This window comes from Drosophila guanche, unplaced genomic scaffold (assembly GCF_900245975.1).
Source record: "Drosophila guanche unplaced genomic scaffold, DGUA_6, whole genome shotgun sequence".
Taxonomy (NCBI): Eukaryota; Metazoa; Arthropoda; class Insecta; order Diptera; family Drosophilidae; genus Drosophila; species Drosophila guanche.
This window is the reverse complement of record NW_022995749.1, coordinates 58,290-85,111: the sequence shown is the minus strand read 5'-3', so window position 1 is coordinate 85,111 and position 26,822 is coordinate 58,290. Positions and strand designations below refer to the sequence as shown.

Sequence of the window (26,822 nt, the reverse complement as noted above, 5' to 3'; positions counted from 1 at the left end):
AAACGAAATCGAGAGCAAGACAGAGAGACAGAGAGCGCGAGAAGCGAAAGTAAAACTTTATGCATGAAAATTGCCGTTAACGTGACAATAAATGGCGAAAATAGAAAGGACAGGCACTGGGGCAGGAGATACCCAAATGCAGGCGGCGAGATACAGAAACAAATACAGCCATAATAAAAACAATCAAAAAAGGCAACACAAGAAAATTAAAGTTACCGACTTTAAATTTCGTTGTTAATGCTTGTCTGTCCTTTGGCGGACCCCCAAAAAAAAAGAAACTTTGTTTTTAGCCTTTTTGTTTTGTATTCCTTGGCGAAACCAAAAATTTATTACCAAAGTTAGGCCCCAAGAACATGTAGACCCTGAGAAGTTGGCCAAAGGAGGACATGGGACTGGGGACCGGGGACTGCTGCCATTTGAAATGCTAAATGTCTTGTTAGCGTTACACTGACCGCATTCCAATGGCCCAAAACTCTCCGCATATTTGTCAACGGGGTCTGCCTTTGATAAGCCGGAAGTGGTACCCACACACGGCTCGGGGGCCTTAGCGATCGGATCATAAAACCTGCAAAATTGCCTCCAATTGCCTTGACTACTGGGGCACAAAACGAACCGAACTCCAAACCGAGCCCGGCCCCAAACCCATGCCAAGTAGCGAGGGAACAACTTTTCAGCTCATGTTATAAATGGGAAGGTGCTCCAGCCGTTCTACATTTAGAAGCAGCAATCCCTTCCAATGAGCATAAGCTGAAGTTTCGCAAGTTTTGCAATGTTTTTGAGTTGGGCGTCCTCTCTCTGATTTCTGTTCTGCTATGGAGATTGTTTTTTCGTTGCCTTTTTAGCCGTAACTCGCCTTGATCCACTTTTCTGCCTTTTTGCGGGGCTCGACAGTCGACAGTCGACAGTCGACGTTCCAACTCAGCAGTCAAATGGGCCGTCGACGGGTCGGCCTATATACATATGTACTTAGGCATATACACACACACATACACACCAGGCGGCAAGAGTTGATGTGGAATGATGTGAAAATACATTTTGGTTGCTGACTGCCTGCCTGCCTGACTGCCTGGCTGCTGCAGAAACCAAACGAAATGGTACAGTGAACCCAAAGTTAGGCAAATCTAAGGACTCCACTTTAATTTATGGAATTGTTGTGAGATCTCTAATACATTCCAGACACAAATAATAAGTTATTTCGTATATTAAATGCAATTTTCAATTCAATTCCATTTCCACTCAAACAAAACCCCCCTCCCGGTATGCACATTTGAGATTCCATATCAGTTTGCGGTGTGTGAGGCATAGGCAAATGAAATCCCCTTTAAAGCTTTAATATTATGCAAACCGAATTTGGCCAGAATTGCGGTGAGTACGGCACAGGACAGCACTGGACAGGAGCTCAGTCCGTTGCATAGTTGATTGTTGGCTTAAACAATATGAGCTTTTTGGGATTTAGAAGGCAGCAAATGGAATTAGTCAAGTGGGAGGTCGGGATCACCCAGGACTGGGTCGCGGTCAGGCCATCACTCAGGTGTGCAAATAGAATGACGGAACAGATTGCCACATGGCATACAACACAAACACACACACACACACACACACACACACACCGATTGGGCCATCTGTGGGCCAACAAATGTGCGTGAGCGTCCGTCCAAGTGTCAGTGTCTGGCACTCCTTTCACTGCCACCCTGTGTGCATATCTGAGTGAGACATTCGCCTTTCAGTCAAGAGAAGAGTCGCACAAACTTTGACTGCCTGGCATATCATCGAATGGAATGGGCCCTGACAAGTGGAATAGGCCCATCTAAAGCATGAAATATGGTAATAGCCTCGTTCCCCTATATGGGCTTCCCTCTTTATGTGTGGGTGCGGTTGCCGAGTGCTGCGTGCTTCTTGCGCGTGAACATATCCTCCAGATATTGAGTCGCCGTTGTGGGACTCCATACATATGCATGAGAGGAGAAGCACGGAGGCAGTGCGAGCTGCCAACGTACACTTAAACTGCCACGCTTAACTCACATGCCCAGCCAAGGGGCTGGCATAAATATCGCAAAACCACAAGACATTCCATGGCTTCTGGGAAGTCTTTAACAAAAATATACTTACTTCAAGATATTAGGAATCGGCAGTGATATACCATTCAACCTTTGCCATTAAATCATATTAATTAAATGTCTTAGAACCATTTTTATTAAGAAAAGTATTAGTTGTTTGAACAAACCATTTGGAACAGTTTGTTGCTTAACTGCCGGCTAAAGTTTCTTTGAGTGAGTGAATCCACATCGATTCTGACCAGACACAAAGTGCCGGGCGGGGCGAAGCTTAGCCTTAGCCTGGCCTGTCCGCCCCTGGCCGTTCATTTGCGGCAAAGACACCTCAGAGACACATTGCGGCGGCAGTCACAAGTGTTGGGCATTTTGTGTACTCATTTATTTATGCCTGGAACATCGGTAATAGTTCTCCAAATTGAATGCTGCTCGTATTACATATTACGGCCTCCAATTTGCAAGTCGTTGATATGGATGCTGAGTACTGAATGTATGTACATATTTAATTGTGAACTAAATATCATTAATTCGAGACATGTAACCAGTCGGCTGGGCAGACAGTTGAGCTAAGCCAAGGCAGACATCTAAACAGTTTTCATAATTAACAAAGTGGGGAATACAGCCGCATCAATACACACAACACACAACACACACACACACTCTCTGCAAATGTGGGATGTACACCTCGTTCTGTCTTCCTGGTCTCTGTTTCTGTATGCTCGAGTGTTGTCTTGTGGCTACACCTGAGCCTGCACCAGCAGCTGCACCTGGGTCGGTCGGCAGGTGTCGACTGCTGGCTTTGCCACAGGCCGGCCGCCAGTCAGGAAAACCCCAGACAGGCTTTGGGCTCTGTGTTCTGCCCTCTAGGCCCGACCTGACAGCCATGGGCTTTATCGATTATAAGACGCTTAAGGCGCTCTAAGTGCGCAATTAACGTTCCAGTTTGCCAGCCGCACTTGGGCCTCATACGCATCCCCATCTCGGGGTGCCACAATCGATAAAGGAATTCATTTATTGGTTCATGCCAACTGCCAGCTGCCCGTCCTCTTTATAATTATTATTACTGCGCATCGTTTGCTCACGATTTATTTCAAGCTTAAGTAATCTGTGCTTAAAGCCAAAGAAGAGACTTGCATTGCAAATCAGTTTTGCGACTCCGCCTCTGACCCCGTGCACTTGCAGCACATTTGTCCTGGTCGTTGTCATGCCTCAAACGAAGATGGAAAGCCACACCAGTGCACAGCCTCAGTTGACGGAACGAAAAGAGAAATGCCCAACAAAGACGTAAAATCACTAGTGCTCCTTCTATCTCTCGAGCTCTCAGTCCCCGCACTCGTCAGACGCGTGTGAGCTTCAGCGACAGGCAGCGACAGTGGACGGACAACCGAGTCAGGGTCCCATAGAAGCCATGGAGTACGACGAGTAGTGACATAAACATTTATGATCTGCTCGGCTCTGGGCTCTGGGCTCTCGGCTCTCGTCCGGCCACCGCTTTCACTTTATTAGTACACATTTCTAGCTGGCCATAAAGCGAGTGCCAAAACATGTTAACAAACATAAAGAGCTCCTGCCTCTCAGCCTTAATTTGATGCCTTGATTATGGCCGGACGGGGCACTCTGCATTGCAATTGTCCGGCCAGCAATCATATTGAATGAAATGAAAACCAAACAGGCACAGGGTCTTAAGATCCATGGCAGGAGTGCTGCTGCCAATCGATGCTGAATATGAATCGAGGCCACTACATATTTCCATTGAATTTTTTGTTTGTACGTTCCGTATCAGATAATCCCCCCGCCCCAGCCGGGGTCATGTCTTCTATCTGTCTGCCCCACACATTCCTGTCACAGTTGTCTGGCTCTCCTGATAAACTTATCCGCAATGTCCTTAGGCACATAGGCCTGCCAGAGTGAACTGCAGGGCAGTACTCGTAGTCCTAGTCATACTCATAGAAAAGGCAGCCAAATTGAATAAACACATAACGAGCCGCCCGGCGCTGCACAGGAGGAGCACAAGGAACGGAACGGTAATAAAACTTTTAGCCAAAGAGCAGGCCAGAGGACCCACACTGACCCCGGTTCGTTATGGGAATGTGGATAAGTGTGTGGGCTGCTGTATCTGTTTGAATCTTCTTCTTGTTAGGGTTACATTTTGCTGTGCGAGCAATAAACATTTTTTGGCAAACAACAAGGTAAATGGCGCTCGTAAGTATGCTACAGTTTTGCTGCTCTCTCCTTTTTTTTGCTTGTTCCTGGGACCGGGCAAAACACACGAGAACACATAGAGATGTGCGTTTCCGATGTTTTGAAATTGTTTCGCCAAATGAATTTAGAAGTGCTGACAACGCACAGCAGCAGCAGCAGCAGCAGCATCAATTGGGGCAGGGAGCAGTTTTTCAATATGACTGTTCTTTCATTCCTCATACAAGTAGAGAAGGGATGGGACGGATGTGTTTTTGCGGAGCTCCCATTCTGATTGCTCCCGCAAGGCAAATACGTTTCCCGTTCATCTAAATTGCATTTCAAGCAGCCATGACATTTGGGGGTCGGAGCCCACCTGATGCCAAAGCCTGCTTTTATGACTCACCGTTTGTGTGGGTCGTTTGGCACATAAAAATTACGCTGATTATGCAAGTTGGGGAGGAGGAGCTGCCCTCTACCCATGGCTTTTATGGATCTTCAATGAGCCTCTAATCAGGCGTTTTTCGGCTTCTCGCTCCACTGCCCAAGTCATTGCCAATTGATGTCAATCGAGCAACAAACGAATCTAGCTCTGAGCTTTGATTGCTTCCTTCTTTCTCCTTCCTGTTGTCTGTTGCCTGTCGTTGGTTCTTTTGAGCTGCTGCCAATTAGTGAAGTAAGCCGGGTCTAAGCCAGCATCGATGGGTCTCCCCACCACGGGTAATCTCTTACCCATATGCAAAGGGCAGATTTCCCTCGCCCAAATGCTGTGTTGCAGTCTCTTGTCTGGGGCACTTGCGTTTGGCACAAATCCAAATCGGTTTCCCTGCCATAAGCCGTCACTTTCACCAGCATCAGCAGCCAAATGAGCGAGGCAAAAGGGAAACCAGGGACTGAAGTTGTATTTTCATGTTCATTTCCATGAACTTTAATTTCTGTAAAGAGTTTTGTTTAACTTTTTATGTCATTATGGCGCTACGAAAACAACAGTTAGCAAAGCTTTACTCGAAACCTCGACACTAAGATACCCTTTATTTGGGTCTTTTTATGGTGAACCTGCCGAATGACCAAGTAAGGATACAAAAATGTATCTGCTGAATATATTTATATATTTAATACTCAATATTGAGATACTCAATTGCACGAATACAACACTTCCCGTGAGCATACGAATCCCGGGGTATTCAAAACTGTCTAACGACAAGCTGGTAAAATTGTGTGGACTATTGCATAGATGAAATCACTTTTGGCCATGTTGTTGTTTGTAGTTACTCTTGTTATTTCATTTGGAGCACAGGGGCCACTTGATTACAAACAATACACGTGGATACTGTGGGAAGGGGCACTTGAAAACTGGGACCTATTCTACACCAAAAGTTAATAAATTACAGCACACAACACAGGCTCGTGTTCACATTCGGTTTTGGACAAGTTGCCACAGGGCTTGTTTCGAGTTCGAGTCGATATATGCACACAATAATCGTATATGTAGTTACAGTTCCACAAACAGTATCGTAAAGTTCCCATTTTGAGAGACATGCAGCCGCCGACAGATTTGGTTAGGCATAGCCATGAGCCGCTTTTCCATTCCGAAATGGCCTTGTCAGGGCCACATTGCATTTTGTTGAAATGCTTTTAGAATTATTTGTCTGCCAACTTTGTTTCAGTCTATCCCTGGTGTGGCTGTGTGTTGAATCTGAGTGCAGTTTTAGTATAATTGCATTGCCTTTTTGTGCCATCATGGTGGACATCCTGCTGGTCTATTGTGTTTATGAGTTTGCCCATCTGCAGCAAGCCAGATGGTGAGAGAGAGCAGAGACCTCAACTAATTTTACGGCATGTTTATTTAAGTAATTGTTTAAGCTGTTAATTCACTGACCGCTGAGTACACCCACACACCCATCCCACATGGCACAAGATTTTCTAGCCATTTGCGAGGTAAATTGAATAACCGTCAAAGCTCACATCTGATGCTCATCGCTCATCGCTGTACTGACGGGGGCGACCTACTCCATTTAGGGGCCAGACTATGCGGCACTGTTTCTGTGTGTTTTCACATATGCTCAGCGACTATGTGTGTGTGTGTGTGTGTGTTTGTGTGTGTATTAGGGGTTGTCTGCTAGTTTATGCAACAGCTTTTGCGGTTTGCTCCACAAAACTGGCAAGCCATAATAGAATTTATGCGCAAAAATTAAAATTTAGCCAAGCATAGGAAAAGGATTTCCCTAATTGTTTGGCCGCATTTTGTCCTCTCTTCTCTCCCCCCCCCTCTCCCTTTCTGTGCGTTGGTATTCTCTGTGTGCGTTCGAGTGGTTTCCAACTAATCCGCTTTCATTCAACTACATCAGCTACTTCAGATACACACACAAAACTCGTAGGCATGTGAGTACCCATCTGCTGCTTTCTTCCCAACCCACATTTCTATAAGCTGCTTAAAATTCAAAGTTTTCGATGATTTAGATCATTCAACCAAGCCAGGGACAGGCACTCGCCATTAGCAAAGGATTTGAGGAGGCCGCACAACATTTTCAAGCAGAAGTCTCCCACTCTTCAAATTGGCAACGAAATCTCAAGAGATCTCCTGGGCAGCCTCAACCGGCATTTGCATCTAATTGTCATGCATTGTACGACTGAGGGTCGAACCACCAACCCACCAACCCAGACTCCCTTAGCCCCGCAGACCAACTAACCACATGAAATCCAGCTGCTTTTTCCCCGATGCTGCCCAGTGGTCCGATTCTTCCATAAATATTTATTCCAATTTCAATGCATAATTGCGAAAGCGACCGCGCATGCCACGAGAGAAAAGCAAACTTGCCATTCTGCCAATGCTTTTACGAGTCTCCACTATGCTCATTGTGGTCCGCCCTTGGGGGTCCGTGCCTTGGTGCTTCAGTGGTCTCGTGGATGAGTATAGATTTTGCTTAGATTCCAATAAAGTTCGCTTTGAATTTAAAGTTATGTTAACCAATCTGATTTGATTTTATGAATCTGTATACAGACTCAGTAAGGGTATGGACTAGAATACATTTAAAGATTCACCCTACGATTCCTTTAAAGTTCGTTTCTCGTTTGTAATTAAGGCTTGGTCATACTATCCCTAAAGTGATCAAATGTTTGCTTTGCGTTAACTAAATCTCGTGTCAGAATGCAGCAAAGCTGCATATTTAATCATATTCTATGCATTTTATTTAGTTAAACTTCGAAAAGCTCTAGCTTTTACAGCTCTCAAAGGGCTGTCCGGTGCCAGGGCCAAAGGGTTTTGTACCCGCTACTGCCACACCTCCACACTGGCCCATTTCGTTCATTTAACTTTGTCAAAGCTGTGATGCAGGGGAACGTACTTCTTCGCTATCTGGATTCGAGCACTTTATTCGTATTTCAAAAGCGGAAAAACCCAAAAAAAAAAGGAAAGCCAAAAACACAAAAAACAGTGACAGAATGAGTGCGACCAAAACACGACCCAATGAACGCAATGAAAATGCCAGCGCACACAAATTTTTTAATAATGAAAACGCAGAAGCAGTGGAAGAGCGCTAGCCACGCGTGGAATGTGAAAAGCCCGCGTGGAAACTCGTGGGTGTGGGCTATGTAGTGTATTTATATGGGATATGGGGTGTGGCATGGCCTTCGCCGGCTGTCTCGTAGATTTAGCGAAATGCGCCCCATAAATTATAATATGAAAAAATATAAATTCATTGCTTTTGATTATGTATGTTCAAATGTACATATGTACGGGTATGCATGAACATCTACAATCCAGAATTTATTTTATTTTTCTGCTGCTTTTTTATTGCCTGGATTATGGGCGGCGGCTCAAAAGTTGGTTTAGTTTTCGGCATCTCCGTATTCGTTCGGCAATGGTCGCAGTCGCATTTTTTTAACAATATTTTTCTGTTGCCCCAGTCATAAAGTGGGATGTTCCCAGCAGTAGTATTGCCAAAAAAATACTTTGCATACTTTCAGGCGACCCAATTCCCATTCAGAAGCTAAATTGGAGCTCTGCTCGGCTCCTCCATGTTCATCTTCCACATTCTCAGCATTTCTGGGGCTGCGGATTGGGCCGGGCATGGTCTGCGTTGGCGTTGGCGGAATTATTTGATAACCTTATTTGCCTGGCCTTCACTTGGCCCGTCTTGGGCCATAATTTGATGCCAGCTGTGTGGGGCAACATAAGAATGCCAAGCAGCTCGAGTGTGTTTCATATCAGGGCTTTAATTTCACATATAAGCCCCCAAGCCGAGCGAAGGCAAGACCTTGTTCTGTTGGCTGTCTGTTTTCCCAAATTCACAGACAGCACAAGCCCGGAAAGTCAGACGGAGGGGCCAGGTGCCAGGTGCTGGTGCTCGGAAGTCTTTGGAACTGCAACTGCAGGCGCTTGTCATATGCATTTTCACTTTTTGACTCGACTAGCAAGAACCTAGCCTTTCCCTACGTGCAAAATGGCGCCCGAGGAGCTCAGCCAGGCCGAGCAACAGAAAATCGAATTGAAATTGAAAACGATGCATGAGTCATTTGTAAAGCCAGGCTGATGGGTGGAACGGATTCGGATGTGCCACCCGCCTGAATATGCATGAGCTGTGTGGCTGGGAAACAGGGAATCCTTTTAGGAAATGCCACGACCTGGGAGTCTCTGGCAGCTGCAGCTACCATTAGGTACCGCTCACAAAATAGGAGTGCTCCAGAGTTCTCGTAAAACATGCCGTGTTTAAATTCTTGAGCTTCACTCTGTTTTTCTCTCACAGTCTAAAAGGGTCTATTAATTTGATGCGCATAACTGATTTTTCTCGGTCTTTAGCTGGCTGCACTTTGAAACTCAATGGAGCATCATCAATTTAAGGATATCTGCAGGAAAACACTCCTGTCTCACCTGCTTCACGCTTTAGACGAATCCCGGACAGATTAATGACAAGATTTATGACTCATCCTATCGTGCGTGCTTGTGGAAGGGAGTGGGGAAACGGGTGGTTTTGGGGGTAAATCAACCAACTGTATCTCTGATGAAAGGAAAACAAAAATATTTTGATTAATTTAGCTCAGCTCTGACCTCTGTTACGGTGTTTCAATTCAGATCAAATCTGATTTAAGTCACATAAAGAACACACCAATAAAAAGGCAATGCATTGTGCATTCATCAGTCAGTTAAATATAATATAAATAAATACTGATTGCCTTTGCCTCCAACTGATGGACAGATTTAGGCTATGGATAACCATGAGGTATCAATTGCAGAAATCGAGGGAATTTCAAGTAAAATCCAAGACCGGGACATAGCCAACTCAAAGGCACTTAGGTCGACTGTCAATGCTAGACAAGCGCTCATTAAGCTCTGACCCCTGGCATTGGAATGATAAGGATAGAACGGCAAGTGGAGTCAGATACATTGAGTCATCTATCGCAGATGGGCACGGACAGCAGAGCAGAGGGATACGCGGCCATGGGATGGAGCTACATCCGTGCGTTCGTCAATCAGTGTTGCGAAGTTCTGACAGTTTGCTGTCAGAGGCAGCAAAGGCTGGAAATGACAAACGGAAGCGAGGCAGGCAGTCAGCAGTTCTTCCTGGAAGCAGGAAGAGATGTACGAGATGCTGCCAGCTGTAAAAGGATGAGACAGCAGAGTAGATAGACGGAACCGGGGAGGAAGAGCGCTTCTTGGCTTTCAATGTTTGCTCTATCGTTTCCCTCCGCCGTGCTTGTATCTCGACTGCGGGTATCTCAACTGTTTCCTCATCTGTTCTAATCAATTAGCAGACTTTGGTCAGATGTGTGAGCGGGGGTGGAGGGAGAGGGAGCTGATAATGGTGCGCCAACTCTTTAGAGAACAATGGCAGATTGTTGCCGGGGTGTAACGACAATGACAACATTGCTACTCTCCCCTTGGATCTTTCTCTAAATAATTTAATGCCAGTAAGACAATAATGCTTATTAAGCAATTTTCATTAATCGCTGCGCCACTCGACGTTCTACTCGACAATCTCGAGTGGTCCCATGGCACGAGGGAGACATTGGAGAAGGCCACAACGAATCTGGAATGCCCTTCAATCGAATGACTTTACCAAGGACTTTAAGCAATCATTGGGGCCGTTATTGGTAATGGGGTTGATGCTGAAACATGACAGCCATTCAAGACACAATGAATCGGGAATGCCCTCGTCCTTGCATCTCTGGGAGCTTGCATTGGGGAGAGTTCTGTAGAGCATATTAGAGTTGAAGTGGCCTGCTGGTTGCCAAACTATCGAGGCAATCGATCTATACATCCCTACGAATGAGATTCAACCTCCACCTCCTTCCGATTGTTCCCTTTATTCCATTGAAGCAGCTTTCCCCAGTTGCAAGTTAAGTGGAAATGGAGGGGAGCGATGGCTTCTGCGAGTGTTTGTGTGTTTGCTTTGGTTTGGGTGTTGACTTTGACATTTGTTTTGTATGGCTTATCCTTCAGAGTCCCAGTAGGAGCAGCATCCACATCCACATCCACATCCTCATCTCCCATACATTCCCACCACAATGGGGCATCAATCGGCGCGTATTTTTTGCCGTCTATTTAGCCAAGTTTCGTTTTTCATTGTGTGGACTTTGTGAATGTAGCTACAATGGCTTTTAAATGGCCGCTCGTGTTTCGCTGTATGTCCCGGACCCCAGTCACAGACGCAGTCCCGTCTCCGGACCCTGGACTTGTACGACTCCTATTTCATGGCTGCCTACTTTACGGGCAATAAAATCGCAACGCCTTAGGCGTCCCTTTATCCGCCCCCGCCACCACCACTGCCTCAGTCACTGTCTCTTCCTCTGTGTCTGTCTCTTCGTTCGAAATCGTTTACAGTTGGCAGCATGGCATATTTATCTATGGAACTCGAAATTGAAAAGCTTCTCCGACTCTCAATGTGTATGTGTATCGGCTGGATTTGCACTGTAGAAAGCGAAAATTAAATATGTAAAAGTATAGGCAAACGCATATAGAAATGGGGCACGCAGCCAGGGACTGGGACTGGGACTGCGACTGGGACGGGGGCCCCCTGTGACGGGCTTTATTCATGTGATTTATTTGCAGGCAGCGTGACAAAATTGGACGGGGATTCCATTAAGAGTTCAAGTGTGTCAGTGACTGCAGTGACGGGGCATGTGGATGCGAATGCGAATGCTGCCGCTGATGATGTTTCCATCAAAATAAATCGCCTTTTATCAGTGCACAATTTATGCACATTTTTCCGACACTCGAATGTTGTTTCACCTGTTTTTCTACCGCGACTTCTGATGGGCTATTTTTCCAGTCAAGCACCTTGTCAACACAAATAATTTCACAAAATAAAGGACAAACAAACCAGCAGAAGAAGAAAAGTTATAATTTAATTAAAATGCTTTTTACAAAGCCCATAAAAAAACCTGCAGAATCATTGGAAGAGCTCTTTATATTTGTCCAGCAGACTGACGCAAGCAATTGAATGAAATGGGTTTTGTTTTTAATACATTTTTATGTATGTATTTCGTATTCGTATCCATGCATCATCGCAATTTAGGAGCATGCTCTGCTAACTCAATAAACTCAATAAATTACAAACACAAAAAGTTTTAGATTGAAAACATTTAAATGGGTGCACTTCCAGCTCATTAAATCCGTCGAAATACATAAAACTGATCATTTTTTACTGTGTTTTCGTCTTTGAGGGATTTCTCTTGTGAGGGAAACGGGAAATGTTTTTCACTACAGAAATGTTCTTATGGCTAAAAACTTTTTGAATTTATATAAAAACTTTACCCAAATTACTGCTTTCAATATTTGTGATCCACAAGAACCGAAATGTATTCAAAGATTTTGTTATTCTAAAAAATAGAATTGGTGCAGTTCCAATGCGTTAGAGTCGCTGTTTTGGCAATGGATTTAAGCCAAGAATAGACCTGCCCTGAAATAAACAGACCTATATTAGCATATAGCAGCCAGTAGATGAATATGCTTGGGAATGCTGCAAGAATTTACAGTCAATTAAAATTAGGCTTTCCCATCTCCCATCTTGGGAGCTCCTTCCGCAAAGTATTTTTGCAATATGTTTTCCTCCCTGCAGAGATAAACATTATTTTTGGATTGAAAATTCTTTAAAATTGAAGCTTCAATTTGTTTGCCTTTTAATTCTTCTGCCAGACAGATGGCATCTCATTTTGGCAAAGAGAAACTGAGATGGAATACAATTTTCAGGGAATGGAATTAAACGAAGGCAATTTGCACGAGGCAAAAGACTGTTGCAAACAGAACAGAGAACTGAAAGCAATTCGTTGCAGCTCAGGTGTGTGGCACAGCATCACGACGAGGCGGGACAATGTGTGGAGGCGTGGCAATTTGCCAACAGCAAATAAGAAGCAACATGCTAGCATTTTCGTCGGTAAAAAGGAGAGAGCCAGCTCTTTGCGCGTGTAAAATGAAAACTTTTGTTTATTAAATACAAATAAATGCAAGTTGATTAATTAAAACTTTAAGCAAGATAGAGCATGCACGAAAGTTCTTTGTTGCTGCCCCATGTGGCCACACCAGGGCCGACAAGTGCTGGAAAGTGTGTTGCGCTTAATTAGCCGTGGACACAATGTTTCCTGAAATAGTGGATTGGGGCCAGAAAAGATCCCAAGAAAAGAGATGTCGGTCGTTGTACATGCACTGGATTGGGGGCTGGTTGCAGCTGGTTCATTGATGTTTCTCCCACACATTCGTGTCGCACACAAGTCCGGCTGCGCGTAATTTGGCAACAATTTGGCTACAGCAACCCAGAAGAGCGGCCGGCGAGGCCGTCCAATGCCAAGAGTAGGAACAGCGACACATAGAACAGCGACAACTATATGTAAATTGTAGAAATTGAATTTAAAAAATGATTTTCATGACATTAACATTGGCATTGGGCCGGGGCTAATGCTGCCGTTGATTGTTGATGTGTCAGGCGCTAACTGCACGATGGAAATAGTCGGAGAATACACGAATACACGGATGCAGATACAAAGATACACGTGCGACAGCTGCGCATCCCATGGATACATCCATGGATGTTGCTTCCGCTCCCGAACGACTGTCATCGCTTGTCGCTCATCCGCTAACCTTCTGCGATTCCGCCTCCTGCTGACAAATTCTCTATGGGCATGATTTCATAGCATGATGATGCTATCGACACACCATTCCACCGTGCTCGAGTACTTGGGCACCCATTAATAAAATCAAATTCTCATCTATTTATACATAAAATTGATAGAAATTCGTTTTGCCACAAAATTAATTATACACCCACACGACTTCGTGGCGCACCAAAGTGTTGCCTCTGGCACGATATAAAATTATAAATATTAAAATTAAAATGAAAGGAAGAAGGATGGCAACACACGCCCCTTTGATGAGCGGGAACATTCAAGAAAAAAAGCCTCTGTCTTTCACTTATAATATAAATATTATGCAAAATATATAGTCAGCAACGTTCGCTGTTGTTGTTCTTTAATATTTATGCATGCTTAAATAATTCCTTATTTCTATTTTGAATACTTGTATATTTATTTCCACTTTTTCTCTATGTTCTTTGCAGTTTCCCAACTTGGACAAGCGCCAGGGTGTGGCAGACCCGTCAACCCTTTAACATATGTTTTCGCTCAAACGGGTCGACTTCATTTCAATGTGCGGACACTTTCTCCCCTTTTAATTAACAATCTATTCGCACACACGTGCAATGTGAGAACATTAAGAACCCGACACCGAGAACCAAAACGCACAAATCAACTCGAAAATTTGTCGTTGGAAATGTTGGAAATAAAAAGTTAAATCCGCGACGCGAGTAACAAACGTCTGGTCTAATTTAGGGATCGTGGCCGCCAAAATTCGAGTGACCAATCTGTTGTAGCAGCAACAAAAACAATTATGAAAATTAAGAAACTAAAAAATAATACAACACAAAATACACTTAAAACAACAACATCCAAAAGTCAGCCAAAATGCGAGCGAGCGAGCGTTGAAAGCGTGTGGGAACATGAAAATAAAACATCATCAGGAAATAAATTCGGGGAAAAAACACTCGTACATACAATATATAAATAAATATTCATCAAAATGAATAAATATATAGACTAGCATATAAGCATAGTCATTTTCTATCTTCTCTATCCCATATATATAGATTTGTATACATGTATATCTAAGGCATCCCACCACCGCCCGCGGCCTAAGAGCCAGCAAAAAAGTAGCATTAGGACATTTTCCCCCTACTTAGTTGTCGGCATGAGGCATGGGGCAGGGACTACAGGGGCCAGGCGGCAGACTGACCAGAGAGAAATATTTAGCTATAGAAATATAGATATAGTAGATATGGCGGCTGTATGCTAAAAGGCATTCGAAGCGAGTGACATTCTTTCGACCAGCTGTTGTCATATAAATCATTAGGTTTCTACAGGGTGTGGCATTTTGGGGCAGGGTGGGAGCTTAGGGCTGGGAAACCCTACTAGCACTTTTTGAATATTACAAACTAACTGTCCAGCCTTAGGCTTTGAATTTAAAATAAAAATCGTATACAAAATCACTCTGTTCTTTACCAAAGGCAGGGTAGGTTCCATTTCTAGTTTTGGGAAAATAAATGGATGTTTTAATTAAAGTTTGAATGACTGAAAACGGTAAAATCAATGCTAGAAGAGTTCCCAGTTGAGCCTAGACACACGCCCCGATTCAGACACCCTGCCAGTTCTGCATAAAATCCTACAAAACACGCACAACATCAAAATCCCCATCAAGAACTCAACTTTTGCGTCAGTAAATAAACAAATATTGACTCGAATCGATACAACAGCCAGAAGCATCAGTAGAAACAGGCAGAGTAATATGCAAAAGTGATTATAATCGGGGCAACCAATGAGCTTAAGCAAATCGAACTCATGTTTTCTCCCGCACTGATTTTTGGTGGTGTTTTTTCGTTGTTGTTGTATGCTTTGTGCATAATTTTGTGGCACAGTTCCAGAAAACATAACATCGAATAACAATATTTGAATTAGTGGAAGCAGAGTACAAGAAGCACTTGGTTGAAGCAAACTAAAAATAATTTTGAAGCCAAAGAAATGTTAAAAATAAAACCAAAAGAAATCAACGAATTTTCGGTGGCACCAGCAGTAGCAGCAGAAGCGGCAAGAACAAGAACCGAGCAGGGCGGCCCCCGCATCAGCCGCGGCAGCAAAAAATGAACAAAATTAAAAAGCAGCCGCTTGGAGCTAGAAAAAAACCCAATCAACGAGCAGCAGCAGCAACAGCAACAGTGGCATCAACTACAAATACAAAAACAGAAGCCGCACAGTAAATAGCCAGGCGCCCAATCCAATCCAATCCAGCCAGCCAGCCAGCCTCCATCATCAGCAGCGGCCAAAAGCAACAGCAGCAGCAGCAGCAGCAGCAGCGACAACGAGGCCATTAGCCAGTGAGTGGGCGGCTTTGGCTGGCAAGGACAGCCACGTTGGACGTTGACGTCGGCGACGACACCGACGACTGCTACTGCGACTGGGACTGCGACGACGTTGTCGTGGCCAACACAGTCCGGGGTCCGGGCCACTTTCGCGAATCAATTTCCGTTGCGGTGGCCGTTTCAGTTTTGGTTTCAACGTCGCCGGCGCTACGCGTGTCGTGAATTTCAAATGGCGGTCGCTCTCCCTGTCCCTGTGGTCGTTGTCGGTGCTCCTGCAGGTGTTCGCGTAGGTGTTGCCTGCCCAGCGAATTAACGTGAAACGCGCCAGAGTCCGACCCCCGCAGGCCTCAGGCCAAGTGCTAAAAAGTTAAGCAAAATCCCGAAAGAAAACAAAGTGTCAGAGTAACCAAGTTACAAGTTGTGGCCACCTAACCAACCAAAGAAGAGAAAAACCAATAAGCCCCAAGAAAAGTCATCAAAATAGACTCAAGCTCAGGCTCCACTCCGACCCAGATCCCGACTCATGTTGTTGTGCCCCGATCTTGGCGAGCTGTCGACGGCAGCAGCCTCCGTCAACATGCCGCGGCAGAGGCATCGCACCAGTGCCACAAGGATACGCAAGAGACGCTGCTGCTGTGGCAGCCAGCCAGCGCAGGAGGAGCCACAGCCACAGACACAGCCACAGCCACAGCGAAGCACAACGATTCCCCAGGGCAATAGTCCAGGCTGGAGCCTGGCTAGAGTGACGGCTACGGTCCTGACCACCGCGGCCCTGCTGCACACAACGAGCGCACTGTCCGGGCCTGCCGCCGATACAGAGCCCGTTGCACTGCCACTGCAGGGCACTTCCACGCCCACAGTCCCGCCTACGCAGCACTTACTGAATGCCACACAACTGGCGGCCACGCTTTTCAACGAGAGCAGTGGCCTGCTGGACGCCGGTTCCTCTTTGGCCACACTAGCCGAGGATGAGGACTGGCTGGACAGTGTCTTCTGGCTGTTCAAGGCATTCGTCATGCTGCTGATCATCATAGCGGCCATATGCGGCAATCTGCTTGTTATTATTTCTGTGATGCGTGTTAGAAAATTAAGGTGCGTATACGTAATAACTCTTTTCCATAATCCTTTTCATTCTACACCCCCACTCACCCACATTTGCCGCACTCCCCGTCAACCACTTGCAGCTTCAGCAACATGGCCCACGCATTCTAATTATCTGTGAAAAAGCAATTAGAGCTGTTCTCTCTCCGTGTAATTCTTTTGTAATTTGCATAAAACTGCTTCAGCTCCTTCCAGCACCCGCATCCTCGTGCACCCTCCAGCGTCCTGGTCCCGGGGTTGTCTTGATTGCCAATTTACAGAGCTGCCTCCATGTGCCGCTCCCAGTTCCGTTCGTAACACTTTAAAAAATTACAAAGCTTTTCGCTTTCCTTGCGCGATTTTCGTCAACTTTGCATAAAATTCATGCACGTCCGCGTGCTCTCTGTGCTCCGTGCCACCATTCCCCATAGCCCGTGCTGCTGGGGCATGCCCCATGGCCGTTGGCTGCTTATCGTTTTGTTCTCGTTCTGCCCTGTCATTGCGTCGTCCGTGTTTTATGCAGATTCCTTGCCCCTTATTTATTTAGCTCATAATTGAGCGTCACAGTTTTCTTCTATCCTGCGTTTCCGTACGGGGCTACCCGCCCATTTTTTGCCGTTTCGTGCAATCCATTTAACTGCTTTACTCACCCTTCACTAGTCTCTGCTCTGTGACAGACAACAAAAGATCCGAAATGCATTATTGTAATGACAAATTAACTTTTATGACTTTTTTAATCATCCAATTTGCATATTAGGGGTTCTTAATTGGAAGCTTTGTTCATGATTTAATTTGGGAAAAATAATTTCCATTAAATGCAGCTAGAGATTTACATCGAACACGAATTTGTCAAATAAATTAACTGATTTAAATCAGTACTGGCCACTGATTTTAATTATTATTATTAATTCAATTTTTAAGTGTTTGGCCGTAGAGCCTTGATTTATTTTTCTCCAAAGTATTTCAAGAATTTTAATAAATATTTCTCCCCATTCAAAAAACTTTTCAACTTATACTTTTTTATTTCTTTGGCATTTATTTCGTAAACCTACGCAGATCGGAATGTTTTTATGAATACAATTTGCCATATTTGACGACTGGATCGTCGCTAGGCCTCAATAATAAACAAATAAACCTTCACATTCAACATTTCTTATCTCTAAATTTGCCGCAAATACGTAAGACATACACAAGTACACAAACACAGTTCAAAATCTCGGGGCGTCCTCGTTACTTGCGCTGTCAACTGATGGGGCGGAATGGTGGCTGAACGGCGTCCTTCGCCCACCGTTTATAGAGAAGCGCACAATATCATAACAAACTTTCAAGTGATAAATGATGGGACGTCGACTGGCCCTCGTTCGTTAATATTTTTTAGTTATGCCTTAATAACTGGCAGGCAAATCAATTTAGCGCTTCATAAAGCCGCTGTCTCTGGCCCATCCTCTCATCAACTTCGAGGCAATCAAAGCTTCTCTCCAGGCTTTTGACTCCGATTTTGACTGTACCCTCGTTACGGAGATAACAGGGGAGTCCTGTTTATGTGCTTTCGACTCAAAACAATATAGATACAAAATATACCATAAAAAACTTTACTTTGGAAATTCCAATTCGATCTCATCTCGGAACGAGCTATCAGAGCGGGTAAATTATAGTCGGTGTATCGCCTTCGGTCTTTTCATTTTATTAAACGGTCTACAAAGAATGTTCACACAGCAAACGAAGAAACTTGAAATGCTCTTAACTGAAGTTTGCGAGGGGCAATGAAGCCAAAAGGCGAAACAAACAAACTTTGCAAAATGGCTGAAAAAAGAAGCTACAAAATTATAATGAAAAAAAAGGGCGGAGGCAAGGCATAATTAAGGTTGGAAGTCGCTTAGGTTTACTTCTTTTTCTGCTGCTGCTTTTGCTGCTAATGAGAAGCGTTTTATTTTTTAAGTGACTTGCGTGTCAGTGGATCCAGGTGCCCCGCTCCAGACCCAGACCCACACCCAGACCCTGCCCCCGTACCAGTTCCAGAGTCAGTCCCCCAACTAATGATGACGATCAAGATAATGATGATGTTGCTGTGATAATGAGTGGGGGAAACGCCGAAAGGAAAGAGTATGGGTCTCCGTGGAGGCCCTGAATCCTGGGAATAATTAATTTCTGAAAATGTTTCACAAAAATCCCAAGAGTAGCCTAGCAAGCTCCATCTGTATGGTCAGCCTTCGAGCAGCTCTGCACAAATTCCCTATTGTTCTGGGCTGCACAAATTACGCATACGCAGCGTGAAGCGAGGCAGTGGAATAAAAATGTGGAAAAAACGCTCTACACATACATAGAAACGAAAGAAATGACAATTAAACACTGCGAGCATGTAGCTCAAAGAGAAAATAGAACAAAAACAAAATGCATGCAACCATGGCGAGTGGCAGGCAGGGACGCAGGCGGGTTGTGCTGGGGCAAAAACAAGGGAAAGTATCAGTGGCACGAGCGGGGGAAAGGGAACGAGCGGAAGAACGACAACAACACTCACCGCGCGGCAACAACTTTGGCAATTAAGGCAGCTTATGGTTTTTATGACAGCATAAATTTAAAATGTTCTATGGCAAACAATAAAATTTCGTACATATTTTTTGTTGTTGGCCCGCCCCAAGATGAGCCGCAGCAAAGAGCATCTATCTATGAGTGTACAAGTATATATCTATATGTATGTTGCGGAATATGTAGCGTTCATTTGCCATTACATTGAGACTGGGGTAGAGGTAGATTCGGAGGTGGAGGTGCGGGCGAAGGCTCATTAACGCACTTGAACGATGCTCGGCAACTGTTTCCGCTCTTGGCCAACATGAGCAGCTGCTTCTTTTAGGTATTTTTCTTAAATTTAAATGGCAGGCAAATTATTACCCGAGTTCAACTACTACGATGCCGAGCGGAGGGGGGCTGACTAATGGCGCAACATTCGCAAATTGGCGTCGATTTGTTGCAATTAACGTCCAAGGCGTTGAAAGTTATTTAAGCGCTAGCCCAGGGCACATTGTACTTGAAGGATAAAGTAGCGTTGCAAGCAGGTTATTTTCCAGAGTGGGGGGTACCGAAAGCACAAATTTAAATTACTAAAAGATGAGGTTAAACTTTGTGTAAAGTAAAATATTAATGTCTTAAATGTTCAGAGATGAGTGCGAAATTTAAGGGATTACAAGAGCTGCTCAAAAACATCCGATTAGAGGAGTTTGCTTTGGAGCCGGAAAGCCAACTCTAATTGACAAGAGCCATTTAATTGCACACGAAGTAAAGCTTAATTTAAATAACAAAATAGGTATAAGCTGGGGCAAACGTTTACCCTGACGATTGGGGGGCAACCGCACGCAGCCTTCTCTCTGGCTGTCCATTGTCCCTCCATTGGGTTTCGTCCATTCCCATGGTGGAAACGGTTCGCCATCGTTTGCAATTCTTGACTGGCTTTTCAATTATACCCCATGCTGGCATCAGAATGCATCACCCACTCTGTTGGCATGAGGGTCCAAACTGTCAACTGACACAAAAGAAAAACCACCTCAGTTAGCATCCCATTCACAGATAAATGGGACATGCAGACAGACACATGCACATCTACTGTAGATACAAACATATATCCCAAATGCACTCTTCACGCACTCACTCATACAATATCTTGATTAGCCCACCCGGGGGCATGATTGTCCCCGCCTTTCCATTGGTATTGCCTGATACTGTGCTCTGATTGCTAACATCTTTCTCTCTCCTCATCTTCTCTTTGCAGAGTTATAACGAATTACTTTGTAGTTTCCTTAGCCATGGCTGATATAATGGTCGCTATTATGGCCATGACATTTAACTTTAGTGTGCAAGTAACTGGACGGTAAGTACAACAGCAAAAATATACCCTCAAAGCCTCGGCTGTGCAACAAAAGTAAGCAAAACTGTTGCAAAAATTACAGCTGCAACTAAAGGCAGTGCCAAACAAAATGCCAGCCATCCAAAAGGGGAGGCACGAGGCATCAGGCACCCTCAATGGGGTGGTCACGGAGGTGTGGCATGGTGGGTGCTGGGTCTAGGGCTGCTACAGGGCGTGGCAGTTGCAGAACAAACAACCGAAACACAAAAATCCCTGAAAAATGAAAGCAACGTTTATTTATGCTTCTCTGAATGTCTTTGTCTGTGTGAGAGTGTATATCCATGTGGCTATGGGGGCTACGAGGCTATCAGGGGGTGTACGTGTGCCTGTGTGTGTGTGAGTGTGCGGTTGTGTGTGGAAATGCAAATGAAGAAAGTCATCTCCCCCTCCACTATGGCCATGTGCGTGCTTTTGTGTTCAAGAATTAAAATGTGAAGAAGAAAAACTAGCAAGTGAGATGCACACAAAAAATAGAGGAGAAAGAGTGGACTTTGGGATACCCTTTAGCTGGACATGGAGATTAATATGCAATAATGTTGGGAGAAGCTTGAAAAAGTGCATTGAAGACAGTTTAAAGGTTACCTTAAACCTTATTAAACAAGACTTATAATAGACCCATTACCCACTAGACAAAGTCTTAATTCTGATGCCTGATATACCCTTTCTATAGGTAGATATATTTAAATGGGTCTCACACATACAGAGACGAAGCACCGACAACTTTGAAATGCTATTGTAAGGGACAAAACCCGTCAGAATGTGACATGGTCACATCCTTCACGCCACACGTCCTGCCCTCCGACCGTCCACCAGTCCGACTATGACTGTCTGTGGGTGCCTGGCGATATGGGACTAAACTCGTATGTGAACACGCAGATGTAACGGCGGTTGTGCGATGCCAAGTGCAGGCGGCGGGGCTGGCTCCGTTCAGTTAATTATGCATGGACGCTGATTTAAAGGCCTCGCTTAAAGCCCGACTTCGGCGCCCAGGCGCCCACCAATGCAAATGTTTGCAATGTCATTGCCAGCGACAATGATGAAGGCAACGATGAGCGTGCCACTGATGATGATGATGATAATGATGATGATGAGGTGGTGGGGGCAAGGCAAGCGGCAGGGCGTCCATAATGTGTGCACTTGCTGCCAGGCCGAAAACTTCAGTCGGCAGGCACTTGGCCACGAGAGTTGCATATAAATTGGCATTGGCCGCAGTTGTTGTCGCCCATTTTCCTGGCAGGCCAGGCCAGGCCAGGGCTGGCAGCCCATCCAGACGGCCAGGCAGCCGCAGAGCCGCCTCCACTTGGCATTCATTAGCAATTTCACCTTCACAGTCGCTAGTTGCATAATTGACGCTACTTTGCCCGCGGCATCGTTGCCACTGCCATCTCATCGTCATCGCCATCGCCACCGCCATTGCCATTGCCATTGCAGCACTCACTTCACGACCCTGCCTGGCTTAAGCGTCAATTCATGACAGAGCATACAGAGCATACCCTCCATGCAACAAAGAATGGCAGCCCTGGAGTGGAGTGCAAAACCAAACACGCCTACGCCCAAAGCACAGACCAGACCACGCCCGGCCGGGCCGGAACAGAACAGAGCCGACCAGGTTGGGGCAGGCAAAACGCTGCTGGCATGCTCATGCTCACACAGTTTCTCTGAATAGTCAAAAAGTTTTTGAAACTGATGCCAAACGGGGCGCCCGATAATAAATTTCACTGCCTTCTGGCCAACTGGGAAGCGAAAAAAGGCCCAAGCCCAAGCGAAAGCCCCAAGTTAAGGCTCGAGCCCAACCAGAGTGGCAACCAAGGGCGACGCAAGTTTTAATGAGTTTTTCATGCAGCCCCGCCCCGTCAGTCTCCTCCGCACACAAGCCCCATGGCCTATTTTCGGTCTCACGGTGCATTTAAGCTTTTAATTTGGCTCTCCACAGCCACAGTGGCAGTTCAGTTCAATTCAGTTCAGTTCAGGGGCAATGTCACCTGGCAACCGAAGCTAAGATGAAATCGATAAACACATAAATCAGGCGGTCTGATAACCAAAAGAAGGAGACTGGCAGTGGGACTCGCAGTCTGATCCCAAGCCTGATACTGGCAATCGCTTGGGGTATGCCCCAGCCTACATTTTGGGGCAAGTTGGCGAGCGACAGTCAACTGCAGACGCAGTCTTTCTGTGCACAACTTTCACTTTGTTGGAAGTGATTTAAAATTCAAATGGAATATCTGGTGGAAAATACTTGAGCTGCTGCCTGCGATGACTTCATAAAAGTATTTATAAACAGCAAGAAAAGTAAAAGGCAGAAATGAATCATCACAAAGAGAAGGGAAATTGCCAAATCATGCATTGGATAATAAGATACACTGCGGGGAATGGGAATGGGGTACATATAACCTTTTGGATGCTGGGATTATTGAGTAATCATTGTGTGATACTGATGTTCTCCGTTAATTGAACTCTTTCAGCTGGAACTTCAGCCCCTTCCTGTGCGATTTGTGGAACAGTCTCGATGTGTACTTCTCGACAGCGAGCATTTTGCATTTATGCTGCATATCCGTGGATAGGTAATTACAGTTGCTGCCACAGGCAGAAGCCATTGCTGCAATGGACCGGTGGCCGTAACTCTCCTTTTGTTGCCCGTTTTGCAGATACTATGCGATTGTAAAGCCGCTCAAGTATCCGATTAGCATGACGAAACGCGTTGTGGGCATTATGCTGCTGAACACGTGGATATCACCGGCCCTGCTCTCGTTCCTGCCCATCTTCATTGGCTGGTATACGACCGACGAGCACAAGGTGTTCGTCAAGGAGAATCCGGAACAGTGTGCATTTGTGGTTAACAAGTACTATGCCATCATCTCGAGTTCCATCTCATTCTGGATACCGTGCACCATCATGATTTTCACCTACCTGGCCATATTCCGGGAGGCCAATCGACAGGAGAAGCAGTTGATGATGCGCCACGGCAATGCCATGTTGATGCACCGCCCATCCATGCAGCCCTCAGGTGAGAGTTCACATTACCATCTCCATCAGATTGGGCATTTATCAACACCATCTCCCTATGCCTCTCTCTCTCTCTCTCTCTCTCTCTCTCTGTCTGTGGTGTAGGTGAGGCAATGAGCGGCTCGGGCTCGTCGAAAACATTGACACTGCATGAGGTCGAGCAGGAGCATACCCCCACTAAGGACAAGCACTTAATCAAAATGAAGCGGGAGCACAAGGCCGCACGCACGCTGGGCATCATCATGGGCACCTTCATCCTCTGCTGGCTGCCATTCTTCCTGTGGTGAGTGTCGGGACTGCTGACATGGGATTTGCGGCATAATTTATCTAATGTCACGCATGCATAATTAAATATTACTCACACAACCCGTCGTCTGCCTTTGTTTAGGCTGTGCTTTTTGGCTGCCGTCAGCCTCCTCCTCCCCACACACTGAGGATACACACACACATAATCCCATTTTTGCAAAGCCCCCCCCAGCTCGCTTATGCATCAGGAATTTATGTACATTTCCCCCTTCTCGCCGGCACAGGTACACGCTCTCCATGACCTGCGGCCCCTGCCAGGTGCCGGATATTGTGGTGTCCATACTCTTCTGGATCGGCTACTTCAACTCCACGCTGAACCCGCTCATCTACGCTTACTTCAATCGCGACTTCCGAGAGGCTTTCCGCAACACGCTGCTCTGTCTCTTCTGCAACTGGTGGAAGGACCCGCACATGCCGCTGGACATCGACATTCGGCGCTCGAGCCTGCGCTACGATCAGCGGGCCAAGAGTGTCTACTCGGAGAGTTACCTCAACTCGACCACGCCCTCGCACCGCCGCCAGTCTCAGATGGTAGACAACTTATAATACAGGAACGAGGCGCTCCTGACGCCGATTTCCCAGCAGCAGCAGCGTCTGGCTGCGAGCGACTCCCGCCTGGCGGTCACAGGAGGCACTGCAGCAGCTTCAGTCGGAGCAGGGGCCGGTCAACGACCAGGTGCCGGCGGCAGCGCCAGGCCCACATTCGACAGCAAGGGGGACGATGTGCAGGAGATACAGATCGAAATACCCATGGAGTACATCAACAAATGGAACAAAAACAACAATGCAGCTGCCTCGACGTCCTCCAGCCACGTTTAAGGGAAATGCGAAACGGAGGAGGAATCCATTTAATGCAATTAACATTTTCCATTAATTTGCAAAATTAATATGCGTTGGCGTGGCCTGATGCACTCGTAATGTTGACATTAATCAATCATGCACTGGAGCGTGCTATTTAATTTCGGCCCCAACTCAGAACTCCCACAGGGTGCACTCCATAAATTGTTTTCCACTCGGCGTCTCCGAGAACAGAGCTGTAGGACAATTTGTTTATTTATGATTTCGTGTCGGTTAAATCTTGTTGTAAATACTAAATATTTTTGTACGACTAGATTAAGTGAAGGTTGTAAAATCATTTCTAGCAGAAATTTGTTAAACATTACAAGAAAAATCTATATTCAAATGGCAATCACTGCAACACACTGAGCTATACCCGTAGGTCCAGATCCAGAACCGAATACGAACACCAAACTAGAAGAGCTAATGCTAAAACTGTGCCAATTAACACACCGCAAAACATTTACACATTTATGGGAGATATTCATCCTGCATATGCATAAAAGGATTTACCATTCACCATACAAAACTGCAATTAAATTCAGAGAAACCAAACAAAGTCATGGAAGCAAAAGCAAAGCTAAAACCCATCTTCGACAATCGCATGAATTGAAATGCTCAAAATAATTCGAAAAATATTAAATAAATTAAACAAAAGATATGCCTACATATAAATTAAACATAGCGAAAATATCTAGTTGTATCAGACATTTCTAGCGTTACCAAGTGGCAGTCGAAATCAAAAGGAACCTCTCTAGCGAGACCCAACATAATATTAACCAACATATAGTCAAGTGCATCGATATCAGATTATGGGACTAAAACCAAATTAGGTGTATCCGTAGTTCGTTTCCGTTTCCTATTCCGTTTGCAAGTGTTGAAATTTGAATGTGAAAGTGCGTGTTCGTTCCAGAGAGTGTGACGATGAATCAGAGGAAATTGCGTTGCAGTTCCTGGAATTAAGTTGACTGTGTAGCCTGGGAAGGCAAGGCTTGAGCACTGCTTCTGAAGTCAGCAACTTGATTCCAGCAATTGCGGCCCAATCACAACGCTGAATAGTGTTCCACATACAAACATACTAGTGCAATATATAATCGTTCGTTCCACCAACCAAAAGCAACCGGAACCGTAACCAAAATTCGACCATGAAATGCAAATGAGGCAAATAAAGCAGACAAAGAAAGCATTTTTGCGTACTACTTTGTGTACTCCATAACGAGTCCATAAAATTATTGTAGCAACAGTTCGGATAACTTACCTATTTATGATTTACCCTCAACGGGCCACAGAGCGGAAGGCCAAGAGCATTTCTCAAGTTGAGCCAAATGACAAAGAAATAAGCAGAAACAGAGGAAATCCGTTTATGTAGAAAAAGAAAAAATTGTTAATAGTTGTCGGAAAAGCAGAAAAATTCTTAATCATTTGCGATGCTAGTCCCAGAAAAGAGAAAATACAATAACAAATAAACCAAAATGAAAGAAGAAAGAGCCAAAGCTCGCTATGTACTGTGTGTAGGGTGTATAAATAAATATACGTCTATATAAATGTTAAATATATCATAGTAAGTATTTATTTTACGAGTATGTATGACTTTCCTCAAGAAGCTGAACAGAACGCACCCCGCCCCGCCCCCCAAAAACACACAAATCGATTGAATCTCCAAAGAACTTGTTATATTTTTATAAACCACAGAAACCCAAAGCTAAAAAATATTATATTTGTATATGTGTGTGTATGTATCTATGCCTGCCTGTGTATATATGTGTGTGTGTGTGTGTGCAAGTTATTTATTGAACAAACCAAAAACCAAACAAAACTTTTTGTTACATTGTTTTCTTGTATGTTTGCTGTGCAATTTTCCGTGAAAAAATACGAGTACAATAGGATCTAGTATTAAGCCAAACTGACAAGCAAATCTAGCCTCGAGTAGAGTCAAGTAAACGGCAAACTAAGCCACTAACTAAGTGAATCTGAAATTCATGTGTATTATAAAGCAACATAACGAACTTCAAGTTGGAAAACATACAGCAAAGCAAAGCAAAAAACAGAATAAATTTATGAAAACTACAG

The 26,822-nt window shown here is 44.9% G+C and overlaps 1 protein-coding gene across 1 annotated transcript in view; it reads left to right on the top strand.

Moving 5' to 3' along the window:
• LOC117585292 (octopamine receptor beta-2R) overlaps positions 1-26,462 on the top strand; it is a 43,936-nt gene extending 17,474 nt beyond the window's left edge. The window contains exons 2-7 of the mRNA XM_034274720.1: positions 15,188-16,720; positions 20,472-20,570; positions 23,069-23,167; positions 23,252-23,610; positions 23,715-23,892; positions 24,140-26,462. Of these exons, the coding sequence (XP_034130611.1) occupies positions 16,152-16,720; positions 20,472-20,570; positions 23,069-23,167; positions 23,252-23,610; positions 23,715-23,892; positions 24,140-24,461 (1,626 nt within the window). The 5' untranslated portion in view covers positions 15,188-16,151 and the 3' untranslated portion in view covers positions 24,462-26,462. The remainder of the gene's footprint in view (positions 1-15,187; positions 16,721-20,471; positions 20,571-23,068; positions 23,168-23,251; positions 23,611-23,714; positions 23,893-24,139) is intronic.
• Positions 26,463-26,822: the final 360 nt, after the last annotated feature.